General features: G+C 41.5%; 1 protein-coding gene across 1 annotated transcript; it reads right to left on the bottom strand.

Moving 5' to 3' along the window:
• Positions 1-14,268: 14,268 nt before the first annotated feature.
• LOC146654216 (extracellular calcium-sensing receptor-like) lies at positions 14,269-25,738 on the bottom strand. The gene is made up of 6 exons (XM_085379614.1): positions 25,548-25,738; positions 24,927-25,224; positions 23,887-24,681; positions 23,483-23,710; positions 23,162-23,285; positions 14,269-15,182 (listed from the first exon to the last, which is right to left on the bottom strand). The coding sequence occupies exons 1-6, from the start codon at positions 25,577-25,579 to the stop codon at positions 14,269-14,271; spliced, it is 2,391 nt and encodes a 796-aa protein (XP_085235740.1). The 5' UTR covers positions 25,580-25,738.
• Between the last annotated feature and the right edge of the window lie 251 nt (positions 25,739-25,989).

Raw genomic sequence — 25,989 nt, 5'->3', positions numbered from 1 at the left:
CAGCCTACCAGGAAAAGTAATTAATCGCCTTCTTCGTCTTCCTCCTGAGCACTAAAACCATCAAAGTCGTCTTCTTCAGTGTCCAAATTGAACAGCCTTAGGCTCTCGCCATACACTTCAGTCTCTTTGTTGTCGCTCTCACTTGAGCACAGGTGGTGCTCTTCATCACGCAGCAGTCCAGCCTTTTGAAATCTGTTGGTGATGGTGGATGTTTTGACACAGCTCCACACATTTAGGATCCATTGGCAGACTTTAGTTAAAGATGCTCTTTGCATGCGGCCTGTTTTGGTAAATGATTTCTCGCCGCTTGTCATCCAAGCCTCCCACTCAAGGCGCAGTGCCACTTTAAATGCCTGGTTCACGCTGATGTCCAGTAGGGCTGCCACGATTTGTCGACTAGTCACGATTACGTCGACTATCAAAATCGTCGACGACTGATTTAATAGTCGACGCGTCGTTTGAAGCTTTGTAAGATCCCAAAAGACCCAGGAATAAGTAGCAGGATTTAAGAGTGTAATAACGGACTGAAACAGAAGATGGCAGCACTGCATGTACAAGGATGCCAGCTGCCGTTAAACCCCGAAGAAGAAGAAGAAGAAGAAGCAGCTTTGTCCCAGAATTCATAGCGCGGCCCAGCTTAGTTTCCAACAATGGCGGTAGCTAGTTAGTTTTAATATTACTCTTATTATTCTTTCTGGGTCACAAAATAAACGTTTAACATATTTTCAGGCGAGAATGTAGCTGTGTAAACCTCAAATATCGGCTCAGTTTATCAGGACACCACATATTTTCAAAAGCGCTCCGACGTTTTCGGAGACATCTGTTACCCACTAGCTCGATAGCTAGCCGGGGGCTAGGTCACTAGCGCTGTGAGAACACCGGACTCCCGGCAAATTGTTTTCAAACCCACCGCCGTCTTTCGCTACTCAGGTTAAATATATATGAGTCACTTAGATAAATTAAAAATGTTGTTGTTTGGCTTTTTTTTTCAGTATTTTAGTTGTTCCTGAGTAAATCGGTTTGTCTGAGATTAAAGTTATAGTTTTTACACAGCTGAATAAACGTCAAGCAGACAGCTGATCATCAGAAGTGTGAGATGCTGGAGAATTTACTCCGGTGTCCTGTTATATTTTAGATAGCAAGGAGTTTATTAAACTCCACCGAGACAATCTGCTAATTTCATTAAAATTGAATAAACTATCATCTTGTCTTTATTTTTAGTTAGCACCTTAAAAGCTTAAAGCTGTAAGCTAATGATAGTTATATAAGAGTAGATGCTGCTGGTGCAATAAGCTGTAGTTTTACGTCCAGTGGATGATGATCTGATTAGTCGACTAATCGCATAAATAATCGGTGACTAGTCGACTATCAAAATAATCGTTTGTGGCAGCCCTAATGTCCAGTGACTTCAAATACTTAGTGCTGCCCCAAGGAATCACAGCTGGAATTGAGTTTGTACTCTTGTTAGCAGTTTTTGCTGAATCTGTTATATGGGCCGTCATGCTGTCCATAACAGCAATGCTTTTTTTCTGTGAAAAAATCCCCCAGCCGCTAAAAAATCACCGTCGGTGGAAGCTTTAGCCTGGATGCTGTGTAGCTCAGAACACAAGTAAAATGCGTTCTCTCATGGTCACTTGTTTTCTGTGTGATGGACAAGTCACCTTTTTTATTAACAATCTGAGTGAGAGGCAGGTCAAACATCAAATGTATTTCATCCACATTTATAATATCATCTGGCTCGATGGAGTTTTCCACTATCTTTGTTTGAGTGACTGTGCAGAAGTTAGCGAGTTTTTCCTCGTAGTTGGGAGGGAGCTGCTGACACAAAATTGTGCCCTGATGAGCAGGTCTTTTCATCTCACAAATCTAAATCACTGCAATGGTCCACTTCTAAAATCTTCAATTTTCATTTCGGTGGCGATTGCTTTAGCCTTCAGTCTGATCTGCACGGTGGAAACACCGCAGCCCCCTTCTCTCTGAGTGTTAATCCAGTTTTCAAGAAAGTTTTCAAGTTCGGGCCATCTGTTATGATTACCTCTGAAAGCTTTTGTCATCTTTTTGCATTGACTCAGTTTTTCACACTGGCATCTCCACTGTCTCATCATCAATTCATTTATGCCAAGATTACATGCAGCGGGTTGTTTTCCTTCTTCAACCGCCAGATTGATTGCCTTTAACTTTAATGCATACATAATGTTAAAATTTGGGCTGCATCATATGCTTTTCTTCGAGTGTTTTCCATGTTGATGAGGATGATTTACAATAATTTAATTGTGAAAGTATGCTAATGTATCACACAATTTCATTGGACCTCTGTGAACTACTTATCAACTTTATTGGTCTACTGTTACAAGGCAAAATGTTTTTGGTAGCATTGAAAAAAAAATGCATTAGCTGCACCTTAGTATAGGCCGCAGTGTTCAAAATCTGGGAAAAAAGTAACGGCTTATAGTCTGGAATTTACGGTACTTTCTTAGTAATTCAATATCTTATTAAATACGTGGATGCACTGAAAATTTTATTTATATTTTTTTGTACAGTATTGTGGGCTACTCTTAGAGCTTTACACAATATATCACAGTCACCATTCATGTTGAGATTCACATCTGTGCATCACTGATGTGAATGACAGTTGGTGAATCTACCGGTGCTCTGAACGGATAATTGGAGGTGAGCTTCCCTTCCTCCAAGACATCTACAGGAAGCGGTGCCTGAGGAAAGCGGGAAGGATCATCAAGGACTCCAGTCACCCCAGCCATAAACTGTTCAGACTACTTCCATCAGGAAGGAGGTTCTGCAGCATCCGGTCCCGTACCAGCAGACTGAGAGACAGCTTTTTCCACCAGGCCATCAGACTGCTGAACACTTCATAGACACCTCACCTTCACTACTGGAACTTCAACATTATGCCACTTGTTTTGCACATGTCCAACTACCAACTTCTGTATATTTTATATATTTTATTTTATTGTTTACTCTATTTAATTTGTAAAATATGTAACACACACACACGTAGAAAAACATATTTAGTATACACATCCAGTAATGCATACACTCTTATATTGTACATATATTTATTACTGTCAGATTTAGCCATTTTTATATTTTGCTTGTTTTATGTTATTGTATTTTGCACAACTCTGTTGCTTGTGAAGCTCGCACACAAGAATTTCACCCGCATGTGCTGTACCAGTGTGCCTGCACATGTGATGTGACAATAAAAGTGATTTGATTTGATTTGGGTAGACTGATGCTATTCTTTCTCATTTAACATCAGCAGCAATGTACCGGTGGCTGTACCAGTAACACAGCATAGAAGAAGGTAACAGTTAATAGTCTTTACAGCTTTGAAGCAACAATGGCGCCTGTGTTTGGCTTTGCCGCCGCTGCTACAGCTCGTTGGAGGCGACAGTGTAGTTTTTCACTGTCGTCGCTTGTCGTTTGCAATATACTTTTCGCTCTTTTGTATTCTGACTTTGCTTCTGCTGCTTTAATTTATGATCGGGATACACTGTTAAACATCAAAGATTCAATGGAGATCTACTGTGACAGCTGGGACAGCTACAGAAAAACTTTTCCTCCTCCTCTGGTGTGTTCCTCACCTGAGTGCGTGCTACTGTGCACAACCCGCGGCATTTCCACCCTCAAGAGACGAAAAAGGGGAACGAAGGCCAGCATCCAGGTGAAACGGAGAAGGTACCGGAGGCTAGCTGCTTGGCTGTGGGGTGCCTGCGACCAGTTCCTCTCCTGTTGTTTGCTGGGGATGATACGCCGCCGCCTGGGACCCGAGCCCCATGGCTCGAAAGCAGTTTGCTCACTCTGTGTCCGTCATCCATTTTCCGTTTTGCTGGTGACAGCTACGTCTGCTCATCGATCAAGGTTTTTCCCAACTCTGGAGTCGCTGCCCTGCCCGGCAGGTCCATAGGTTTGCACATATGGTGGCCCCTAGAGACAAAGCACGTACAAACTCCAAAACACTTGCAAACTCCAAAACACTTGCAAACTCCAAAACACTTGCAAACTCCAAAACACTTGCAAACTCCAAAACACATGCAAACTCCAAAACACTTGCAAACTCCAAAACACATGCAAATTCCAAAACACAACGGAAGTGCTCCAGGACGCTAGGGGCAGTGTGTAGCTTTTGTTACCTAGTAACTACACAAGCCAGGAAGTACCAATGACCGGATTTGGGCTGCATCCCAATTCAGGGTCTGCAGCCTTAAAGGCCGCATTTTAAGGCTGATTACGTCACAGCGACACGACGAAGGCTGTCCCAATTCAAAGGCTGCTCGAAATGCGGCCCTCAAATGCGTCCTTAATTTCCCTGAATTTTAAGGATGGGTCAGTGTAGCCTTCATGGCCCAACATATCCCAGATTTCATAGTGCAGCGGTGGTGTGGATAATTTTGCCGAAAAAAAAGCGGAGCCTCCGAAGAGTAAACTTTCAGAAGTAAGTACTGAATATTATGTCACTTATTTATGCGCAAATGTTTTTATAATGAAAAACATTAAAACATTACTGTTGGCCACATGTCGGGAAAGTTATGTGACATTAGCGATGTTTGTACTAACTTGGTTTTAAAGCCTTTACTTCAAAATATATGCCGTTCAATAGTTGAACTTACAGAGATTGTGATGATTTTATGGATAATTAAAGTCAGTCATATATCCACAAACACAACAAGCTGAAAGTCAGTGATGCTGCTCGGTTTGCAGTCCTGAAAATCACGGCACAAGCAGGATTCACTGCACTGTTAATGTTTGCTATGTTATATTGCTGCCTCTGTTCTGTGGTGTCGAACCAAACGGACTTTAACGTGTGTTTGAACGAGCTGACGGTTCACTCGTTAAGCTGAAAGAAAGATGCTTTAATCACAGGAGTCACACATGTGTCCACTGTACCATCTGGGAACTCTTCTTGTTTCGTAATAACACAAACATTAAATCCTCCTTCTTTTGTGCTGTTTTGTAGCAGTGTATACACCTGAGACTGTCACCTGTCTGTCTGTCCTGCACTCTCTCTCTTTTTCTTTCTCTCTGATTGTCTAATAAAAGTATGAACATGTATTTATAAGTTACACTTGTGTTTGAACCCTGCAGCTTATCACAGATTTGATTTCCATGTGTGACAACTGCAAGTGTCCAGAGTGAGGACAGACTGAGGGACCCACTGCTGCACATCATCTGGGAGGCTTTGCACCCCTGATGATCTACCAGGACAAACTCAGCAGTGTGTGAGGAAGAGGAGGAGGAAGAGCCAGCAGCAGCTGACAGATGGAGAGAATAGACAGACTGTTCCTTGTTTTTGAAGGACTGCTAGGAAAGTTTAACATAACTAATTGTCTGTCCTGAATCAGTCTTATTAGGTAATGTTCAAATAATTGTATCATTCCAGTGTTTTCAGTGTGGGAGAAAGTACTCAGGGCCTTCAAGTTCAAAGGCCTATGAAAGGCAGCAACAAGTTTAATATTCAGAAACCTAAAGTATGTATCAGCAGCAGAATGGAGCTAAAAAAAAATGTTTGTTTCAGTTCTATGAAGCTTTGAGTATTTTGGATTAGTAGCACTGCTGTGTTTGTTGCATCATATTGCTGTAATTGTTTATATGCTTTATATATTCTGAGGTAAGTTGATCTATAGTGTTACATCATATTCTATAAGGATGTTATGTGTTTGTATACTTTCTGCCCAGTTTGACCCATTTAGCAGAAGTCAGCCTGTTTAAGGCTCTGATATTTATTCTGTATGACTTAAAGCAGTTATGACATGGTCTGATTTTCTCACCCAATAAAGGAATATTCAATATATCAGTCTACTCTTCATTTTATCAGAAACAGTTATCACAGCTTGTACATTTTCTTTTAGGACATGGTGGAGGACTTGCTGCTGTTTACCAGGACAGACTCATATGCAAACTGATGACCTCGGACTTCTTTTCTTCATTTGAGTCATAGATGATGAAGGTCGGTTCTTTGAAAACCTTTTACTGTATTTTAATCTATCGACCTCCTGGACCTGCTGGGGTCTTTCTAACTGAATTTAACGACCTTCTGACATCGATCATTAAACTGGAGAAAGTTGTAATATTGGGAGACTTAAACCTTCATATTGATGACGCTTCCTGTAACACTGCTGCTGTGCTCATCACTATCACTGAGTCTTTTAACTTTAAGCAGCATGTTTTTTTACAAAGGGCCACACTTTTGATCTTGTTTTCTCCCTGAGTATAAATATACATGATGTATGTGTGGAAGATGTCCATGTGAGTGACCATAGTTGTATATTCTTTAATTTGTCATTTTACGTGGATCCTTCCCCTCCTAAATTGATGATCCAAAGGCGGATTTTAAACGAGGATGCTGCTAGAAGGTTTTCTGGCATGTTTGTCCCTCGCATGGCTCAAAATCATATGGATTCACTTATTTTGTCTTTTAACAATCAATGTAAATCTATTTTAGATAAGGTGGCACCTCTGAAACGAAATGTCCATTCATCCATTCGCTTCCGCTTATCCTTTTCAGGGTCGCGGGGGGCGCTGGAGCCTATCCCAGCTGTCATAGGGCGAGAGGCGGGGTACACCCTGGACAGGTCGCCAGTCTGTCGCAGGGCCAACACACAGGGACAGACAACCATTCGCACTCACATTCATTCGCACATTTACACCTAGTGGCAATTTGGATTATCCAATTAACCTATCCCCACAAGCTGCATGTCTTTGGACGGTGGGAGGAAGCCGGAGTACCCGGAGGGAACCCACGCAAACACGGGGAGAACATGCAAACTCCACACAGAAAGACCCCGGCCTGATGGTGGAATTGAACTCAGGACCTTCTTGCTGTGCGGCAACAGTCAGTCATCCTGGACTATAACTATTCATTTTCTGGTATAATTACTCCTAGCTCTCGTTCCCATTTCAGTGTTATATATATGGTTGTATTGCCTTTTCTGTCCGACAGTTGTAGATAGGATTCTATACTTTTTTAATTGTATGTTTCAACTCTGTATCTTTCAATTCTAATGAGTCAGTTTATATCCAGGTTGACCTTATGTTCAGTGATGGCGAGTAACGGAATACATGTACCAGCGTTACATATTTAAAATACAAAATATGAGTAACTGAATTCTGCTACAAATACCGTTTAGCCCTTTAAAACTGGTCAGAGTGGGCACGCTCCATTTTGCATGAGGCTACATTCCTTAGGTTTATGCCTGTAACACTCTGTGTTGGAGTCAAATTGCTAAATGTTGTCATTATGTTACTTAAATTTGTAAGTCTTGGTTCAAACTGTAGGATCAAAGACATTCCTTTGTTTCTGACTCCCTCCCCAGCCAGTCTGTTGGTGGGGGAGGCTATAGTGTTTTATTATAGGGACATCCTATGTGAGGGTTCTGTTTTCTTGTTTAGTAAGCTTCCTGCCTTTATGACCCTTTTGTGGGCCCCCAAACACAAACATGCGCCTACACACACACATACAGATGCTCGCACATACATGCACACACACAGTACCTTATCTTTTAGAACCATAGGGTTTTTTTTACAATGGGTGGTGCTTGTGTGTACTCTAACTGTTTTCAATAAAAGGCGGCAAGGAAGGCTGTTTATTTGAAGTTGGCTAGGAGACAGGTGAGGAGCGTTCAGCTCCAAGAGCCTGGTTCCGACCAGCCTCCCTTGCTAGCAAGTAAAATCGATCGATCGCTGATTGCCTTGCATCCTTGTCGTTAACGGGAATAAGTTTCTAAACCAGCGGGGCCTGTGGAAGCGCAGACCCAACACTCTGCTTATTGCCTTCATATTAAATTATGTTTTGAATAATAATTTTAAAAAACATTTCTTCATGTCATTATGCAGGCCGCAAGTAGTGGTGACATGGGCCGTGAGATTGAGACCCAGGCATTAGAGCCTCTTAATGTGTGTTTTGTTTGGGTTTCCACCAGCGTGGAATTAACAAAAATAGAGGCATAGCATAGCATATGAAACAGGAAAAGACTGCCATGTAATCCATTTATTTCAACAAAGTGACTGTATTCTGAAGACCAACTTTTTAACCCTTTAAGACTGCCTTAAGTCTGCCAGAGCTTATCTTTATATTTTTATGTACTGCAGGAATAATGAAATTAAATATCATGGCATGGAGAGGAATCTTAGCAAAGAAGCTCTACAGAAGGTTGGAGCTTGTCTGTTCAACCCCAAGCTGGTAGGGGGAGCTCTTTATTAAACACTTGCCTATGCTACAATGTGCTTCAAGGGTCAATAACAGCATAACAGAACTCACTTATGGTACTGCATTCTTTCTATAAAACAATAATTGTCAGTGACTTTGTACCGTAGTACAAACACAATATTAAAGATAACAGTTAAAAGTAACGTAACCATAAACAATAAAATGAGAACATCTAAACAGCAGCACATGTCCCAAGCCTTGATGGGAGAGAACAAGCTGCTCCCCCAACACGCCACAATATTATCATGCAAATTTTGCAAAAAAAACAGCATGTGCATCAAAATAAACTATTTCCGGCAGTGCAATTTGAGTTCTTAGCATCCCAGAAACTATTCAGAAAAGCATAAAGTCAAACATGACTTTAAACACCAGTATAGGTTTATGAGGCCCTGAAGGTAAAAAACTACATTTTTCGCAAAAATGCTGTCACTTCTGGTTTCAGGCAGGGAATGGCGGACATGCGATAGTTCATTCTGACGTCTATTGCAACGTAGGAAGTTTTATGAACAGCTGATCAGATCGGCAAAGCGTTTTTCTGGAATATTATGTTTTTGTTGCTGCAAGTGTTTTTTATCCAGTTTTTGCAAAGCTATATGTGTAACGTCATCCCCGAGCTGCTGCTTTGTGAGTTGTTGTTCTGCGCTCACAGACGACACAGACAGCGCGCAGTAGCACACCTGATGATGTTTAAAAGATGCCAAAGCGCAACTGCAGCTTTTCAGACTAACTGTAAAAGAAATTTCCCTCGTACCGTCCCGGTACTGGTAATTTTTTTTTTTTTTATACAGATGAGGCCTTATTTCTGTACCATTATTTTATTCCAGAGGTTTTTAAATTTTTTGCCCTTGTTGACTTGTAAAAGCCTATATGACATTTTTTGCTTCACCATTCATTAACCGCACAGAGAAGGCGTCGTTTAAATGTGTTAAAATTTTCTTTAAGCAAACAGTATTGCCTCGGACTTCCTGACTTTTTGGAAATCAAAATATGGTCACCCTAAAGTAAGCTATTAAGAATCGACTGTACACTGTGTTCGGGTTTTCCTCCAAAATAATAATTTCCGTTGGAGCAGCCTTTCAACTCCTCTCTCTGTCTCTCACTAGCAAAGTTGACCCAGACAAAGTAAAGCTAGTTTTCAGCTACGAGCCTGACACGGAACCCAGCTTATTAGCCAGAGGTCCCTTTACTACGGTTCAGAGCCGCGGACTTGTTTTATATACGTGTGAAATTGTTTTCTATACAAGATCGCTGCAAAAAGTGCAGCCTTATCTAATGTCCACCCTACTGTTACTCATTTTATATTAAGATTTAGAAATCTAGTTGGTATTGGTATTGCGACTAACCTTCAGTAATAGCAATAAATCACACAGTAATGGTACAGTCATGTAGTTGTAAAAAGCATGATAATATATTAAGTAATCCAAAGTTTTCAGAACGTTTCTCTCATTGAGTAACGTAACATAACGGAATACATTACAAAATACATTGTGAGGCATGTATTCCGTAATCTGTAGTGGAATGTATTTTAAAAGTAACCTTCCCAACACTGCGTATGTTTTACTTCTTATGTCATTTTTACTCCTTTGTTCAAATCTCTGGTTAGAGAACCGGGGGTAAAGCGCCTGTCATAAGCTATCCACTAAGTTATCTCAAGGTCTTCCTCCAGTTTATATTTGTGTACTATATTAAACCACATCTTTAGTGTGAACTTGGTGACACTACCCATTTGGTCGATTACACTCATTGCTCCCTCTCGGTCTCTAATGAGATTTTGAATTTCCCTTCCCTGTATATATTGTTCTAGAGTGTTCCATTTGGATACAAAGTCTCTGTCACACCAACAAATTATAGGTCTAATTTGTTTTGCATGAAAATATTCTTCATTCTTGATCTATGACCATTCTATAGATATCTAGAGATGATTTTATCCCATAATCTATATTGTTTTCTGGGATTGTTGTTTTAAATCACTGCCTATTGAGATAGGCAGTGATTTAAATAAGTAGAGAAGCTGGGAAAAAATACTTATTTTTATAGTCTCTATTCTTGAACCAATATCTAATGAAAGAAGGTTCCACCCTTCCACGTCACTCCTTATCTTTGTCTATTTTAGTGAATGGACAAAGAAATAAGGAATGAACACTGGGCTGTGAGTTCAGTTCTTTGATCATTAATATGCAAATTGTCATGACCACTCATCAACAATTACTGATCACTTGGATTCGTTAATGATCTGGTTCATATCTATACAGTGGTCCCTCGTTTATCGCGGGATAAAAATAACCTGTGATAGTTGAAATCCGCGAAGTAGCCAACTTAATTTTTTTTTTTATTATTATAGATGTTTTAAGGCTTTAAAACCCCTCATTACGCACTTTTCTCAGACAGGCATGAACAATTTCACACTTTTCTCTCATTTAAACACTCTCAAAGTTCCAACCTTCGTAGAAAAATAAGTCCAGTATTATAGAAAGAAACCAATGGCACCCGCAGGTGCCTTTGACGGTGCACGATTTGTTGACATTGTTGTGTTTGTTGGGGAGAAAACTTGTCCAAATTGTCCATTGCTATTTTCTTCTTGGTTAAAATTTTTATCTTTCTTTTACTCTTGAGTTACTACTTTGTATTTTTCCTCTGCCCATTTAGTTTGACCTCCAGATAAACTGCACAGCGATCTTATACACCTGCTTCTTGAATTTCACATTTCTTTACCCATAGTTCCTTCTTATGTGTAAAAAAACAAATAGTCAATTTTTGTGTAGCTGTTATTGGTCCCTGAGTAGTGTATAGTCCCTCTTTTAGGGGTGTACTGCCCTCCAGATGTGAACTATCCCAAATTCTTTGTCTTAATTGTTTTTGTAATGAGGTTAGTATTTTTCTTCTTATTTGTTGTGTCCAGTTTACTGTCTAAAACTATATTAAAGTTGTCACCACATATTAATATCCCTTCCATTTCCAGACTTATGGTATCAAAAAAGGTTTAAAGAAATGTTTTCCACTGTTGGGCTATGCATATACAGTACATGAATCACTGTGGCCATTTCATCTTCTAGTCTTCCTTTCACAAGGACAAATCTCCCTTCTTTTTCCTTAATTTTTTAATGCACTCATTTTGCTTAAAAGACAGAAGGTGAAAGTGGGAAGTGCATCCTTGTTTTGTTAACATAAGACTTATTGCCGCTACTACGGGCACTATAGCAGTTTTTTTAAGAGCAGGGCTCCATGGAGTAAGTTTGCCTTAATAACTTTGTGTCACTGACAATGGGCCAATCTACTTGAATGGAGGAGCCACAGTGTCTGCTGGCCGGGGGTGGGCTAACAACTTGAATCTGTCTTTTAACAGATTTGACAATGGCCCACTTATCACCTCTCCCACCCCCCAGGTTCCATTAACCCCCCCCCCCCCCCCCCTCCAGTTGCCCCCCCCCCCCCCTCCGGGTGCAATGCCATTGTCACCTGAGCTCTCCTCTCACCACAACCCTGCTTCACCCCTATCCACACATCTACCCACAACAAAGCCAGCCCCCCCCCCCTCCAGCTCAGCCTCACATCTACTTCACAGCTGATCAGGTGAAAAATCAGCTCAAGAGGACGAAGGCAAGGAAGGCTGCAGATCCGGATGGAATCTGCTCCAGACTGCTCAGGGACTGTGCAGACCAGCTCTGTCAGGTGGCCCTGTACATCCTCAAACTGAGCCTGAGCCTGGAGAGAGTTCCTGAACTGTGGAAGACTTCCTGTGTGGTTCCGGTGCCAAAAATCGCACACCTCAAGTAGTCCAACCACTTCAGGCCTGTTGCCTTGACTTCTCATCTGATGAAGACTATGGAATGGCTCATCCTGCACCACCTTCGGCCACTGGTGGGCTCAGTGATGGATCCCCTGCAGTTCGCCTACCGTTCTGGAATTGGGGTGGATGACGCTGTCATCTACCTGGTACACCGATCCCTCTCTCATCTAGAGCAGGCGGGGAGCACTGTGACGATCATGTTTTTTGACTTCTCCAGTGCTTTCAACACCATTCAACCTGCACTACTGAGAGGGAAGCTGGAGAGAGCCGGAGTAGGCAAACAGCTGACTGCATGGACCATCGACTACCTTACCAACAGACCACAGTATGTGAGGCTCCATGACTGTGCGTCCGAGGTGGCAATCTGCAGCACAGGAGCACCACAGGGCACGGTTCTCTCACCTTTCCTGTTCAGCCTTTACACTTCAGACTTCTGTTATAATTCGGATGATTGCCATCTACAGACGTTCTCAGATGATACAGCCATCATTGGATGCGTATCAGACGGGAATGATCAGGAATACAGGGGGGTCATCAGTGACTTTGTTGGCTGGTGTGAGACCAATGTACTCCAAAACAACGCCGGCAAGACAAAGGAGATGATCATAGACTTCAGGAGGAAGTCACCCACTACTACACCGGTGAACATCCAAGGGAAAGACATTGAGATAGTGGACTCTTATAAGTACCTGGGTGTTCACCTCAACAATAAACTGGACTGGACTACAAATACAGACATCCTGTATAAGAAGGGCCAGAGTCGACTCCACCTGCTGAGGAGACTGAGGTCCTTCGGAGTCTGCAGGACTCTGTTAACCCTTTAAAACCGGTGAGAGCGGGCACGCTCCGTTTTGTGCAACTACATTTAAATACTTGTAGAACTGCAACCACATAAGCTAGCGCAATAATTTTTTTGCATATGAAACCGGAGGAGTTGTACTTACATCTTATGCCATCAGCTTGTCCTAGGTAACGGTTTCCTTCCACATATGGCTTTGCAAAAACTGCATAAAAAGCACTTGCAGCAACCAAAACATAATATTCCAGAAACACGCTTTGCCGATCCGATCAGCTGTTCATAACACTTCCTACGTTACAATAGACATCAGCGTGAACTATCGCGTGTCCGCCATGACCTGCCCGAAACCGGAAGTGATGTCATTTTCGCGGAAATGTAGTTTTTTTTTTTTTACCATCAGGGCTTCATGAGCCTATACTGGTGTTTTTAAAAGATATGTTTGACTTTATGACTTTCTGTGTCGTTTCTGAGATGCTTAGAACTAAAATTGCACTGCTGGAAATAGTTTATTTTGATGCATATGCTGCTTTTTTGAACAAAAAAGCAGCATATGCTTTTTTGTATATTTTTTTTATGCACCAAAAAAAATATAGTGCAAATTTGCACTATAATATTTATTTTCGTTTTTCCTGTTTTGCTGTTTTTCAAAAATAAAACTATGAAGACACTCAAAATAAATTTTCTGTGGTGGGAAATTATTTTGTGCAACTTTTTTGTATTTACAGTTTTGAGGGATAAGCCTCTTAAATTTGTCTAACTAGAAATATATATGTTTAAAAAAAACAAAAACGATTTTCAATTTTTTTGTAGTTTATTGCACTTTCTTGCAATTTTTGTAATTTCTATGCACTTAATGCCGACATATTATTAAAATTTGGGCTATAATGGTTGTATTGCAACTTGAAATGCTCCCAAAAATGGCACTACAGCATGTAAAAATATAATATAAGCTCTGGCGGACTTGGTAGGTCGTAAAGGGTTAAGGACATTCTATGACACTGTGGTAGCATCTGCCCTTTTCTATGCAGTGGCCTGCTGGGGGAGTGGATGCACGGACAGGGAAAGGAGCAGGATTGACAAACTGGTGTGGAGGTCTAGCTCCGTGCTGTTATGTCCCCTGGAGTCTGTGGAGGTGGTTGGCGAGAGGAGGATGTTAGTTAGTTAGCTGACATCCATCAGGAACAACCCACATCACCCACTGCATGAGTATATGAGTGGGCTGAGCAGCTCTTTTAGTCAGAGACTGAAACACCCTCGCTGCAGGAAGGAGCGCTTTCGCAGATCTTTCTTGTTTGAATAAGTAATTAAAATGCATCAAAAAAGGAGAAGTAGTTTCTATAAAGACAGTATCAATTGGAGTGTATCCTGCTGACAGCTTCTTTCTATTCTGACAGGATGGTGACAAACTAATTATGTACAAATGATCAAATTAAAATCCCATTTTACCACATTCATTTTTCAGAGTGAATTTGGTGCCTTCTTCCCCATCATGTGTTTCTTTGTATTCTTCTCAGGTTTCATTAAGATTATATAACATTTGGGTATGAAGATGCAAATTAGCAGTCCAAAACTGGAAGCAAGTATAGCAAAAATTTCTACAGCAACACTGAACTTCCCAGGGGAGCTGACATATGCTGGGACAAATGTAATCCATACTGCACAGAATATCAGCATGCTGAAAGTGATAAATTTGGCTTCGTTGAAATTATCGGGTAGCTTTCGAGCTAAAAATGCAAAAATAAAACATAAAATAGCCAGAAGTCCTATATAACCAAGCACAGCCCAAAAGCCCACAACTGAGCCGAGGGCACACTCCAATGTGATCTTGTCTTTGATTTCCTTAAAATTCTTAAATGGAAAAGGAGGAGAAGTTGTTAGCCAGATGATACATATGTTAATTTGTATAAGAGTGAATGCTGTAACACAGAGTCTCTGCTGTGTCTGCCCAAACCATTTTTTAACATTACTACCTGGACGTGTAGCTCTGAAGGCCATTAAAACAACCATAGTTTTTCCCAGAAGACAAGAGATACAGAGGACAAAGGTGATGCCAAATGCTACATGTCGGAGCATACAGGACCAATCAGAGGGCTGACCAATGAAGGTCAGAGAACACAGAAAACACAGAATTAAGGAGAAGAGCAGCAGGAAGCTCAGTTCAGAGTTGTTTGCCCTGACAATAGGAGTTTTCCTATACTTGAAGAAAATAAGTATCACACCAATCGTCATGTGGGCCCCAAATATAGATGCTGCAGTCAGCAGTGCTCCCATAATTTCTTCATATGATAGAAACACTGCTTCCTTCTTTATACAAGCATCTCTTCTCTCATTTGACCAAAACTCAGGGAGACATCTCACACAGGTGACTGAATCTGGAAATTAATATTAAAACAGACGTTACTTTTACCCAGTACAGTTGTGTATGCCTCTGCCATGATATATTCTACTGGTGCTTTAGAATTAGAAGTTGAAAAACAACATTATTATTGAATGACTGCTACACTGTTTTGTGATTAAATGACGATTGACACAGCATTCATCAGAGATTGTGAATGTAGTATACTTTCCCCTAGAATTTTAAAGGAATATGCATATAATTTTAAAAAAAATCATGAGCATACACAGGCAGAAAGATACATAATTCTCCTGTTAGAAAATCAAACATGTCCCTTTTATCCTAACGATATCTATATCTATATCTATCTATTTATATGTATATGTATATGCATGTGTATATATATATGTGTACATATATATATATATATATATATATATATATATATATATATATATATATATATATATATGTGTATATATATATATATATATATATATGTGTATATATATATATATATATATATATGTGTATATATATATATATATATATATATATGTGTATATATATATATATGTGTACATATATATATATGTGTACATATATATATATGTGTACATATATATATATGTGTACATATATGTATATATGTATATGTGTACACATATGTATATATGTGTACACATATGTATATATATGTGTACACATATGTATATATATATGTACACATATGTATATATATATGTACACATATGTATATATATATGTACACATATGTATATATATATGTACATACATATATGTATATATGTACATATATGTATATCCCCAAGAAAGAGGAGGAACCATCATGAAGAATAGGCCTCTGCACAGTATGTATGCTGGCAGACAGAGGAAGTGGCTGACATCCAGAAATCCTACCAGTGCCTCGAAAAAGCTGAAAGACAGTACAGAGGCACTAATCATGACAGCAGAGGAAAAAGCTCTGAGCACAGGATCCATAGAAGCTGGGGTCTGTCACACCAGACAAGACCCCAGGAGCAAGCTGTGTAAAGATGCCCCTGAGACAATCCAGCACATAACTGCAGGATGCATGTTGCTAGCTGGCAGGGCATACATGGAACGCAATAACCAAGTGGCTGGCATAATATACAGAATCATCTGTGCCGAGTATGGTCTGCAAGTCCCAAGGTCAAATTGGGAGAAACCCCCTCGAGAATGATCGAGTTAAGATTCTGTGTGGCTTTTTGGTAGGACTTGACAAAGAAGTGCAGGAGACAGATGCTGTCCAGTGTAGCAAGTGATTTATTCACCATTTTGTGACCAACCAATATTTACAAAAATAAATAAAAAACTCAACTCCAAAATTAACTCAGTTCAAATAAACATAACTAAACTTAAATCAACGGAAATTAAGGTTAAACTGCACACAGCTACACTGCCCTGGTCCTTCCTTCCTTAACACCTGCTTTCATCTGCTTAAATAGTCCATTCACCCCTGGACTATTCCATTAGGGTAGGTATGGCAAACATTTCTATACTCAAACCTGTACTACTACTTATCCTAGCAATAAAACTCTAAGGTATAGTCACTACATCCATCCATCCCTTTGCTTCCGCTTATCCTTTTCAGGGTCGCGGGGGGGCTGGAGCCTATCCCAGCTGTCATAGGGCGAGAGGCGGGTACACCGTGGACAGGTCGCCAGTCTGTCGCAGGGCCAACACACAGGGACAGACAACCATCCGCACTCACATTCACACCTAGTGGCTATTTGGATTATCCTATTAACCTATCCCCACAAGTTGCATGTCTTTGGATGGTGGGAGGAAGCCGGAGTACCCGGAGGGAACCCACGCAAACACGGGGAGAACATGCAAACTCCACACAAAATGACCCCGGCTTGATGGTAGAATTGACCTTCTTGCTGTGCGGCATAGTCAATACATATGAAAACAAATCCATTTCTCTACTAACACTCTAAAAATCAGCTTTATTAAATTACAAAGAGTCTCCTCCTTCTTCACCTGGTCTCTTCCTGTGACCTCAGATTAACCAGGAAACTAAGCTACATTTCCTCCTTTTGTTCCTGGAACACAGGTAGGTAAGGTGGGTTCAAACAAAACCAATTAACAGTTGAAATAAATAACATGTTAACTTAACAAACTTGTCAGAATTGAGTTAAACCAAGATGTTGCACAATCTGTAAAAGTGCAAAACATAAACAAACCCAGGATAGTAGATGTTTGCTTATTGCAGACTACATATGAGATATGGCTAAATCAAAACAAGAATGTTAACTAAAAATATGGACAAATGGTGTTCTCACCACTTTGTCACAGGCTTTCAGATACAGATGGACAAAATGGAGATGGCTAACCAACCGGACATAGTGGTGGTAAACAAACAGAAGACAACAGCCGTAGTGATAGATGTAGCGGTTCCCAATGACAGCAACATCAGAAATAAGGAACACAAGAAGCTTGAGAAATACCAAGGGCTCAGAAAAGAGCTCAAGAAGACGTGAAGGGTGAAGGTAACAGTGGTCCCAGTGGTAATCGGAGTGCTAGGTGCAATGACTCCCAAGCTAGGTGAGTGGCTCCAGCAGATACCAGGAACAACATCTGAGATCTCTGTCCAGAAGAGCGCAGTCCTAGGAACAGCAAATATACTGCACAGGACCCACAAGTTCCCAAACCTCTGGTAAAGGACCTGAACTTGAAGGACAGACCACCCACAGGGGCAAGAGGGAGTTTGTTGAAATATATATGTATACTCTTCTAAGGTAGCACGTTTTATTACAGCTCAGTACTTAAATAGTAATAGTCAGGTAACAAGGCAGAAACAAAGTAGTAATGCAGTTATCGGCCCCTCTGGTGTTGGCCAGAGGGGCCGATGGCGCGATATGGCAGCCTCGTTTCTGTCAGTCTGCCCCAGGGCAGCTGTGACTACAACTGTAGCTTGCCTCCACCAGTGTATGAATGTGAGAGTGAATGAATAGCGGCATTGTAAAGCGCTTTGGGTGCCTAGAAAAGCGCTATATAAATCCAATCCATTATTATTATTATTATTATTAGTTAAGTTGCGCCTTAGGGTCGGGGAACGGGTCCTGACTGTCATCTGCGCTGATGCGCCGAGTGGCAGTTCAGAGTACCCAGCCTTCTTAGAGTCCCTGGGGGGGGGGGGGGGGGGGGGTGCTGGAGGGTGCTCCACCTGGAGACTCTGTTGTCCTGCTGGGAGACTTCAATGCTCACGTGGGTAACGACCGCGAGACCTGGAGGGGCGTGATTGGGAGGAACGGCCTCCCTGATCTGAACCCGAGCGGTGCTCTGTTATTGGACTTCTGTGCTAACCACAGTTTGGCCATAACGAACACCCTGTTCGAACATAAGAGTGTCCATAAGTGCACGTGGCACCAGGACGCTCTAGGCCGTAGGTCGATGATCGATTTTGTATCAGCAGACCTGCGACCATATGTTCTGGACACTCGGGTAAAGAGAGGGGCTGAGCTGTCAACTGATCACCACCTGGTGGTGAGTTGGATCAGGTGGCGGGGGAGGACGCTGGACAGACCTGGTGCACCTAAACGCGTAGTGAGGGTGTGCTGGGAACGTCTAGCAGAGGCCCCAGTCCGCGAGATCTTCAACGCACACCTCCGGCAGAGCTTCAACAGCATTCCGAGGGAGACCGGGGACATTGAGTCCGAATGGACCATGTTCAGCGTCTCCATTGCCGAAGCTGCTGCATTGAGCTGCGGCCGCAAGGTGGTGGGTGCCTGCCGTGGTGGTAATCCCCGAACCAAATGGTGGACACCAGAGGTGAAGGGAGCCACCAGGCTGAAGAAGGAGTCCTATCGGGCTTGGTTAGCCTGTGGGACTCCGGAGGCAGCCGACAGGTATCGACAGGCCAAGCGGAATGCGGCTCGGGCAGTGGCTGAAGCAAAAACTCGGGTGTGGGAGGAGTTCGGAGAGGCCATGGAAAAAGACTTTCGGACTGCCTCGAAGAGATTCTGGCAAACCGTCAGACGTCTCAGGAGGGGAAAGCGGTGCTCTACCTGCACTGTGTATAGTGCTGGCGGAGCGCTGCTGACGTCGACTGAGAAAATTGTCAGGCGGTGGAAGGAATACTTCGAGGACCTCCTTAATCCCACTGACACGTCTTCCGGGGAGGAAGCAGAGTCTGGGGATGAGGGGAATGACCCGCCAATTTCCGGGGGCGAGGTCACTGAGGCAGTTAAACAACTCCTTGGTGGCAGACCCCCTGGTGTTGATGAGGTCCGCCCCGAGTTCCTGAAGGCTCTGGACGTTGTAGGGCTGTCCTGGTTGACACGCCTCTGCAATGTTGCGTGGAGATCAGGGGCAGTACCTGTGGACTGGCAGACCGGGGTGGTGGTCCCTATCTTTAAGAAAGGGGACCGGAGGGTGTGTTCCAACTACAGGGGGATCACACTCCTCAGCCTGCCTGGGAAAGTCTATGCCAGGGTGCTGGAAAGGAGAGTTCGTCCGTTAGTCGAACCTCGGATACAGGAGGAACAATGCGGTTTTCGTCCTGGTCGCGGAACACTGGACCAGCTCTTTATCCTCTCCAGGATACTTGAGGGTGCATGGGAGTTTGCCCAACCAGTCTACATGTGTTTTGTGGACTTGGAGAAGGCATTCGACCGTGTCCCTCGGGGTGTCCTGTGGGAGGTGTTGCGGGAATATGGGGTGTCTGGCCCATTGCTACGGGCCATTCGATCCCTATACAACCGTTGCAAGAGCTTGGTTCGCATTGCCGGCAATAAGTCGGACTCGTTCCCGGTGGGTGATGGGCTTCGCCAGGGCTGCCCTTTGTCTCCGGTTCTGTTCATAATTTTTATGGACAGGATTTCTAGGCGCAGCCAAGTGGCGGAGGGCTTTCGCTTTGGTGGCCTCAGAATCTCATCTCTGATTTTTGCAGATGATGTGGTTCTGTTGGCTTCATCAGGTGAAGGCCTCCAGCTCGCACTGGAACGGTTCGCAGCCGAGTGTGAAGCAGCGGGAATGAGGATCAGCACCTCCAAATCCGAGGCCATGGTTCTCAGCCGGAAAAGGGTGGAGTGCCCACTCCGGGTCGGGGATGAGTTCCTGCCCCAAGTGGAGGAGTTCAAGTATCTCGGGGTCTTGTTCGCGAGTGATGGGAGAAGGAAGCCGGAGATCGACAGACGGATTGGGGCTGCAGCTGCAGTAATGCGGACGTTGCACCGGTCCGTCGTGGTGAAGAGGGAGCTGAGTGTAAAAGCGAAGCTCTCAATTTACCGGTCGATCTACGTCCCTACCCTCACCTATGGCCACGAGCTGTGGGTAGTGACCGAAAGAACGAGATCGCGGATACAAGCGGCAGAAATGAGCTTCCTCCGAAGGGTGGCTGGCCTCTCCCTTAGAGATAGGGTGAGAAGTTCGGCCATCCGGGAGGGGCTCAGAGTAGAGCAGCTGCTGCTCCACATCGAAAGGAGCCAGCTGAGGTGGTTCGGGCATCTGACAAGGATGCCCCCTGGGCGCCTCCTGGGTGAGGTGTTCCAGGCATGTCCCACCGGGAGGAGGCCCCGGGGCAGACCCAGGACACGCTGGAGAGATTATATCTCTCGGCTGGCCTGGGAACGCCTTGGTATTCCCCCGGACAAGCTGGAGGAGGTGGCTGGGGAGAGGGAGGTCTGGGCCTCTTTGCTTAGGCTGCTGCCCCCGCGACCCGACCCCGGACAAAGCGGATGACGATGGATGGATGGATGGATTAGTTAAGTTATTACCATGCTATTACCAAAGTAATAACCACTTAATAACCAAGTAATATTATGGTAGCAACATTTGTAACAGGAAAGGAATATTATGCTGACATTTATGTTAATGCATAATAAGCACCCAAAAACTAAGTTTAATACTGTAGAAATACAGCTCGGTAAAAGAGTGGTAATAGTAGGGTAAAAAATGCAGTTTTCAAGTAATAACTACTGAATTACCACTGGTGGTTTCTGTGTAATAAGCAGGAAACAGAACTGCAAAATGCAAATCTGCCTCTCTATTTAATAACATATTAATCAACTATTAAAGCAGACGTAAGAACGTTGTGATTACCTGGAAACACCTGTGGTAGTTTTTCTGTTATAAGCATAAATAGAAACAACCTACAAAGAGCTGGCTGCCAGTAGGTGGCAGACTGCTGTCTACTGGGAAGCTGTCATTTGTATTTTAGCCCTGGATAAAAACAAAGAAGAAGTAGTGTGTCTTTTTGGCTTGCTTCTTGGAGCGATGCTTGCACAAAACAATGGATTATAACAGTATATTGGACAAACGGGAGAACATAGATGGCATCTTATTTTTGTGTACTGGACATTTTAAAAATTAGTTCCACTTCCTTTCCTACCTGAAATATTTTTACGATACTATGCATTGTCATCCATATTTAAACTATGCTGTGAAAGAGGGTCCTTTACACTTCTATGCACACCTAATATATTCATATGTATTATTCTTTTAAGCTTAATTATTAGTATTTTACCTAAGTTTTTTCACTTCATTACAGACTTCCTGGTTCTTGTTTCATTCAGTTATAATGATCATGGAATTCAATTCCTGCTTATTAACCCTTTAAGACCTACCATAGAACCAAGTCCGCCAGAGCTTATATCATATTTTTACATGCTGTGGAGCCATTTTTGGGAGCATTTCAAGTTGCTATACATCAATACAACCATTATAGCCCAGATTTTAATAATATGTATTCATTAAGTGCATAGTAATTACATAAATTGCAAAAAAGTGCAATAAACTACAAAAAAATTGAAAATCGTTTTTGCTTTTTTAACATATATTTGTAGTTAGAGAAATTTAAGAGGCTTATCCCTCAAAACTGTAAATACAAAAAAGTTGCACAAAATAGTTTCCCACCACAGGAAATTTATTTTGAGTGTCTTCATAGTTGTATTTTTGAAATACACCAATTTTTATACACTGCAGGAAAAACGAAAATAAATATTATACTGCAAATTTGCAAAAAAGCAGCATATGCATCAAAATAAACTATTTCCAGCAGTGCAATATGAGTCCTAAGCATCCCAGAAACGACACAGAAAGTCATAAAGTCAAAGATAACTTTTAAAAAGACGAGTATAGGCCCTGAGGCCCTGATAGTAAAAAAGACTACATTTCCGCGAAAATGACGTCACTTCCGGTTTCGGGCAGGTAATGGCGGAAATGCAAAAGTTCGCGCTGACGTCTATTCCAACGTAGGAAGTGTTATGACCAGCTGATTGGATCGGTAAAGCGTGTTTCTGGAATATTATGTTTTTGTTCCTGCAAGCGCTTTTTATGCAGTTTTTGCAAAGCTTTATGTGGAAGGAAACCGTGACCTAGGACAAGCTGATGGCATAAGATGTAAGTACAACTCCTCCGGTTTCATATGCAAAAAAAATTTTTTGCGCTAGCTTACGTGGTTGCAGTGCTACCGGGATTTAAAAATAGTTACGCAAAACAGAGTGTGCCCGCTCCGATCGGCTGTAAAGGGTTAAGCAGAAAATGCCAAAGGTGTTTCCTGGTGGTCATCACTACTTTTTAAGTTTGGTTATTAATTTGTTATTAAACAAAAATGGGCAGTTTTGCAGCGCTGCTTCCTGCTTATTACACAGACTCTTTGACAAGTAATTGAGTGGTAATAACTTAGAAATTACCACATTATTACATATTTGTTTCTGCCTTGTTTCCCTAGTCCAATAACATTAATGTTAGTTTAATATTTCTTAACTATAACCACTGTTGCTACCATGATATTACTTTGATGTTGAAAGGTTATCACTTTATAAACAAGCTGTAATAGAATGTGAGGGCATACAGACTAACCTGAGGCAGTGAGTTAAATATTTTCAAATATTTTAATCAGGCATTCTAGATGGAGATTATCTCTGCATAAAAGCATTAATCAAAATCATTAAATAGTTCTCATATGGCCTTCCTACATATATAACTTTGCTTTGCAACACACCAAAATTAAATGAAATATCACCACACCGGTAACGTTGCTGATTTCTCCTTCTGCACATCTTATACAGTCATAGCAGCAAACAGGCCTTCCTTTCTGGAGAACCTTACGTGTTCCTGGGGGACATTTCTCACTGCAAACTGACACAGGCACCTGCATGATCAAGAACGTTTAACTGTCTATAGACATTGAGAAAAAAAATGTCTCTGTGATGTTCTTTGTTAAAAAACAAATAAATAAAACTCTTAATGTTGAAGCATCAAAACCAAAATAAACAAAGTATGTACATATGTATAAAATTAAAAAATAGAACAAAAACATAAAAACAATGAAATTGTACGATAGCTTACCTGCTTTGAGTTTCTTGCCCAAATTAAAGACTTGTTTTGCAGATTTAGCTGTTTTTTTTGAACTAATGATGGATTATACAGACCAACTGTTACAAACTCCACAACACTGTTTTCTCTTGACTGCCAGTTTATAATGTCATACTTTGCTGCTGGATCTCCATTCTCATCAAAGTGAACCTCATCTCCTTCCTTAGTTGTGAAATGGATCTTTCGTATGTGTTGCAGAACCTAAGAAATATGTTATGACTCAATTTATTGCGTGACAAAGATTTTGCACACCTACTGACTGAAAAATATACAGAAGAACTGCAAAATGAAGTTCTTGAAAATATTTTTAACTAAAATATCTTTTTAATAATGTATCTTAATGTGAACATTGTAATGTAAATTAGTAAAAAGCTCACCGTGAGTGGGTCTAGCTGCACATTTTTGTTACATGTTTTATTACAGCTGAGGATATTGTGAAGTGCATGGGCCACTGCATACACTCCTTTGTAGACATTGTTAAAGAGAGGCATGAGAGACATGTCAATGAAGCTATTTTGAACTCCAGTTACATCTTCATGCCCAGTACACTCTTTCTGAATGTCTGCTGATGACGCTGACTGCCTAAACCTACAGTTAAATAATGTCTCCCAGAACTCAATAAACAGTTCATTGTTTGATGAATTGAGTGGCTTCTCATTCAGTATGAACTCTCTCAGGCCAGTGACATGTACTTTAGGAATGGAAAGACCTATGGCACCATCCAGTATGTGATGTGTGTCCATTTCTGCAGTTCGTGAATCAAATATCCAAGTCTCACTGCCTATCCACTGATACCCAGACAAGTTATGGTATGAAAACTCAGGTAGCAGCACATTCAAATCTGCACGGGTAAGGAATGTAACAATCACCTTGGAGGTTGAAGCCTTTATAATGTCAATTATCCTTTGTATCTTGGCAGATGGATCTGTTCTAAAGAAAGGTACAGAATACTCCAGACAGATGCCCAGCTGCTGTGCAGTTTCAGTGAATGTGGCCATGCCATTATTTCCATAATCATCATTGGATCTGATAGCTCCAACCCAAGTCCATCCAAAATACTTGACCAAATGGGCCAGGGCTCTGCTCTGGTAGTAGTCACTGGGTATTGTTCTGAGGAAGGATGGGTACTTGGTTTTGTCACTGAGACAAGCACATGTAGCAAAGTAGCTGATCTAGAATAAAAAATGAAAAACTTATAAATGAAAAAGACACAAGATGAAAAAAATGAAGCTGTTAAAAATAAAATATTTGAATTTTTTTTTTAACAGCTGTGATGCATATGCATAGATACAAAAATAGCAATTCTACTCAGTACAGGTACATAAAATGTACCAGGCAAAGCTTTGATCTAAGAAAACAAAATATTTTTAAAAGTATTCAAAGATTTAAAAAAAAATTAGATATGTAAAATACCCACCACTGGTATAAAAAAAGGTCCGATGACAGTAGCTACTGCTATGCTTTTAGAAGAAGAGGTCGCTCCTATAATGGCCTGCACATGTGCAGGTCTGGTGCACGTTGTCTTTGACGGTACAGACACAATTTCATTACCATTAGCTAAAGCCAGGGTAGCTCCAATGCTTCTGGTATCAGGTCCACAAATGTCATAGATTTTATAGCCCACAGAGATTCCTGGCAGTAGGTCTGTGCTGTTATTAATTTCCTCAATGGCAAAAAGCATAGCCTGGGCAAACTGCAAATCTCTGAAATTTAAACTTAATTGAGACAAACAATTATGAATAATTGTGTTCCTTAAAACAGACACAAATATTTATGGATAAATGTTTAAATAGAAACAAAAGCATTTCTCATGAAAACATTTAAGATAAGATATGATAAGATAACATTTATTAGTCCCACACATGGGAAATTTGTTTTGTTACAGCAGAAAGTGGACAGTGAAAAGTTACATAGAAAAATTAGAAAAACCCCTAATGAAAGGAATTTAAACGACTGAAAAAATCAAAATAAATTTTATTCTACTTTTGATTCCTAACAGATTTCGTAAATGTAAATGGATTTGTATCTTGTCATTTACCTGGTACATTGTAGTCGCAGAGGTTTGATCATGTAGGTATCTGTTCTGTCTTTCCAGCCTGTGTGAAAAGAAAACACCCCACCCAGTATAATTTCTCCATCTTTAAATAGCAGCAGGTTCTCAGGATCTCCTCTACGCCTGCACACTGGCTCCTCAGCAGAAGAGGCAGATGCCACTAACAGCAGTTGCAGAAGTGCCCATCCCTTTTCTGGCCATCTTTGTGTTGATGTCATTTCTTGAGCTAAACCCTTAGTAGCATTAAAGTACTGTAATGACGATGAAATACTTAGACTGGTATTTATACCTTTCGGTGCAGCATAAATAAAAATCGAATAGAGACAGTTAATTCCCAGTAGATGTACAAATTCAGCAAAATGAGGGACAAGCCCAACTTTGCCATTTAATGTAGTTTCATATATGTAAAATAAGGATATACACAGGT

The sequence above is a fragment of the Rhamphochromis longiceps genome, linkage group LG14, assembly GCF_057381845.1.
Source record: "Rhamphochromis longiceps isolate RC_006_pf linkage group LG14, R_longiceps_female_GT1.1, whole genome shotgun sequence".
NCBI classification, from domain to species: Eukaryota; Metazoa; Chordata; class Actinopteri; order Cichliformes; family Cichlidae; genus Rhamphochromis; species Rhamphochromis longiceps.
Note: the sequence above shows the minus strand (reverse complement) of the source record. Positions and strands in the feature narration are given on the sequence as shown.

Coding starts and splice junctions, on each gene's coding strand:
- LOC146654216 (XM_085379614.1), bottom strand. CDS start 25,579: ATGATCAAACCTCTGCGACTACAATGTACCAG. Junction 23,711..23,886: donor TGCAGCTAGACCCACTCACG/GTGAGCTTTTTA, acceptor CATATTTCTTAG/GTTCTGCAACACATACGAAA. Junction 23,286..23,482: donor GGGCAAGAAACTCAAAGCAG/GTAAGCTATCGT, acceptor TTGATCATGCAG/GTGCCTGTGTCAGTTTGCAG.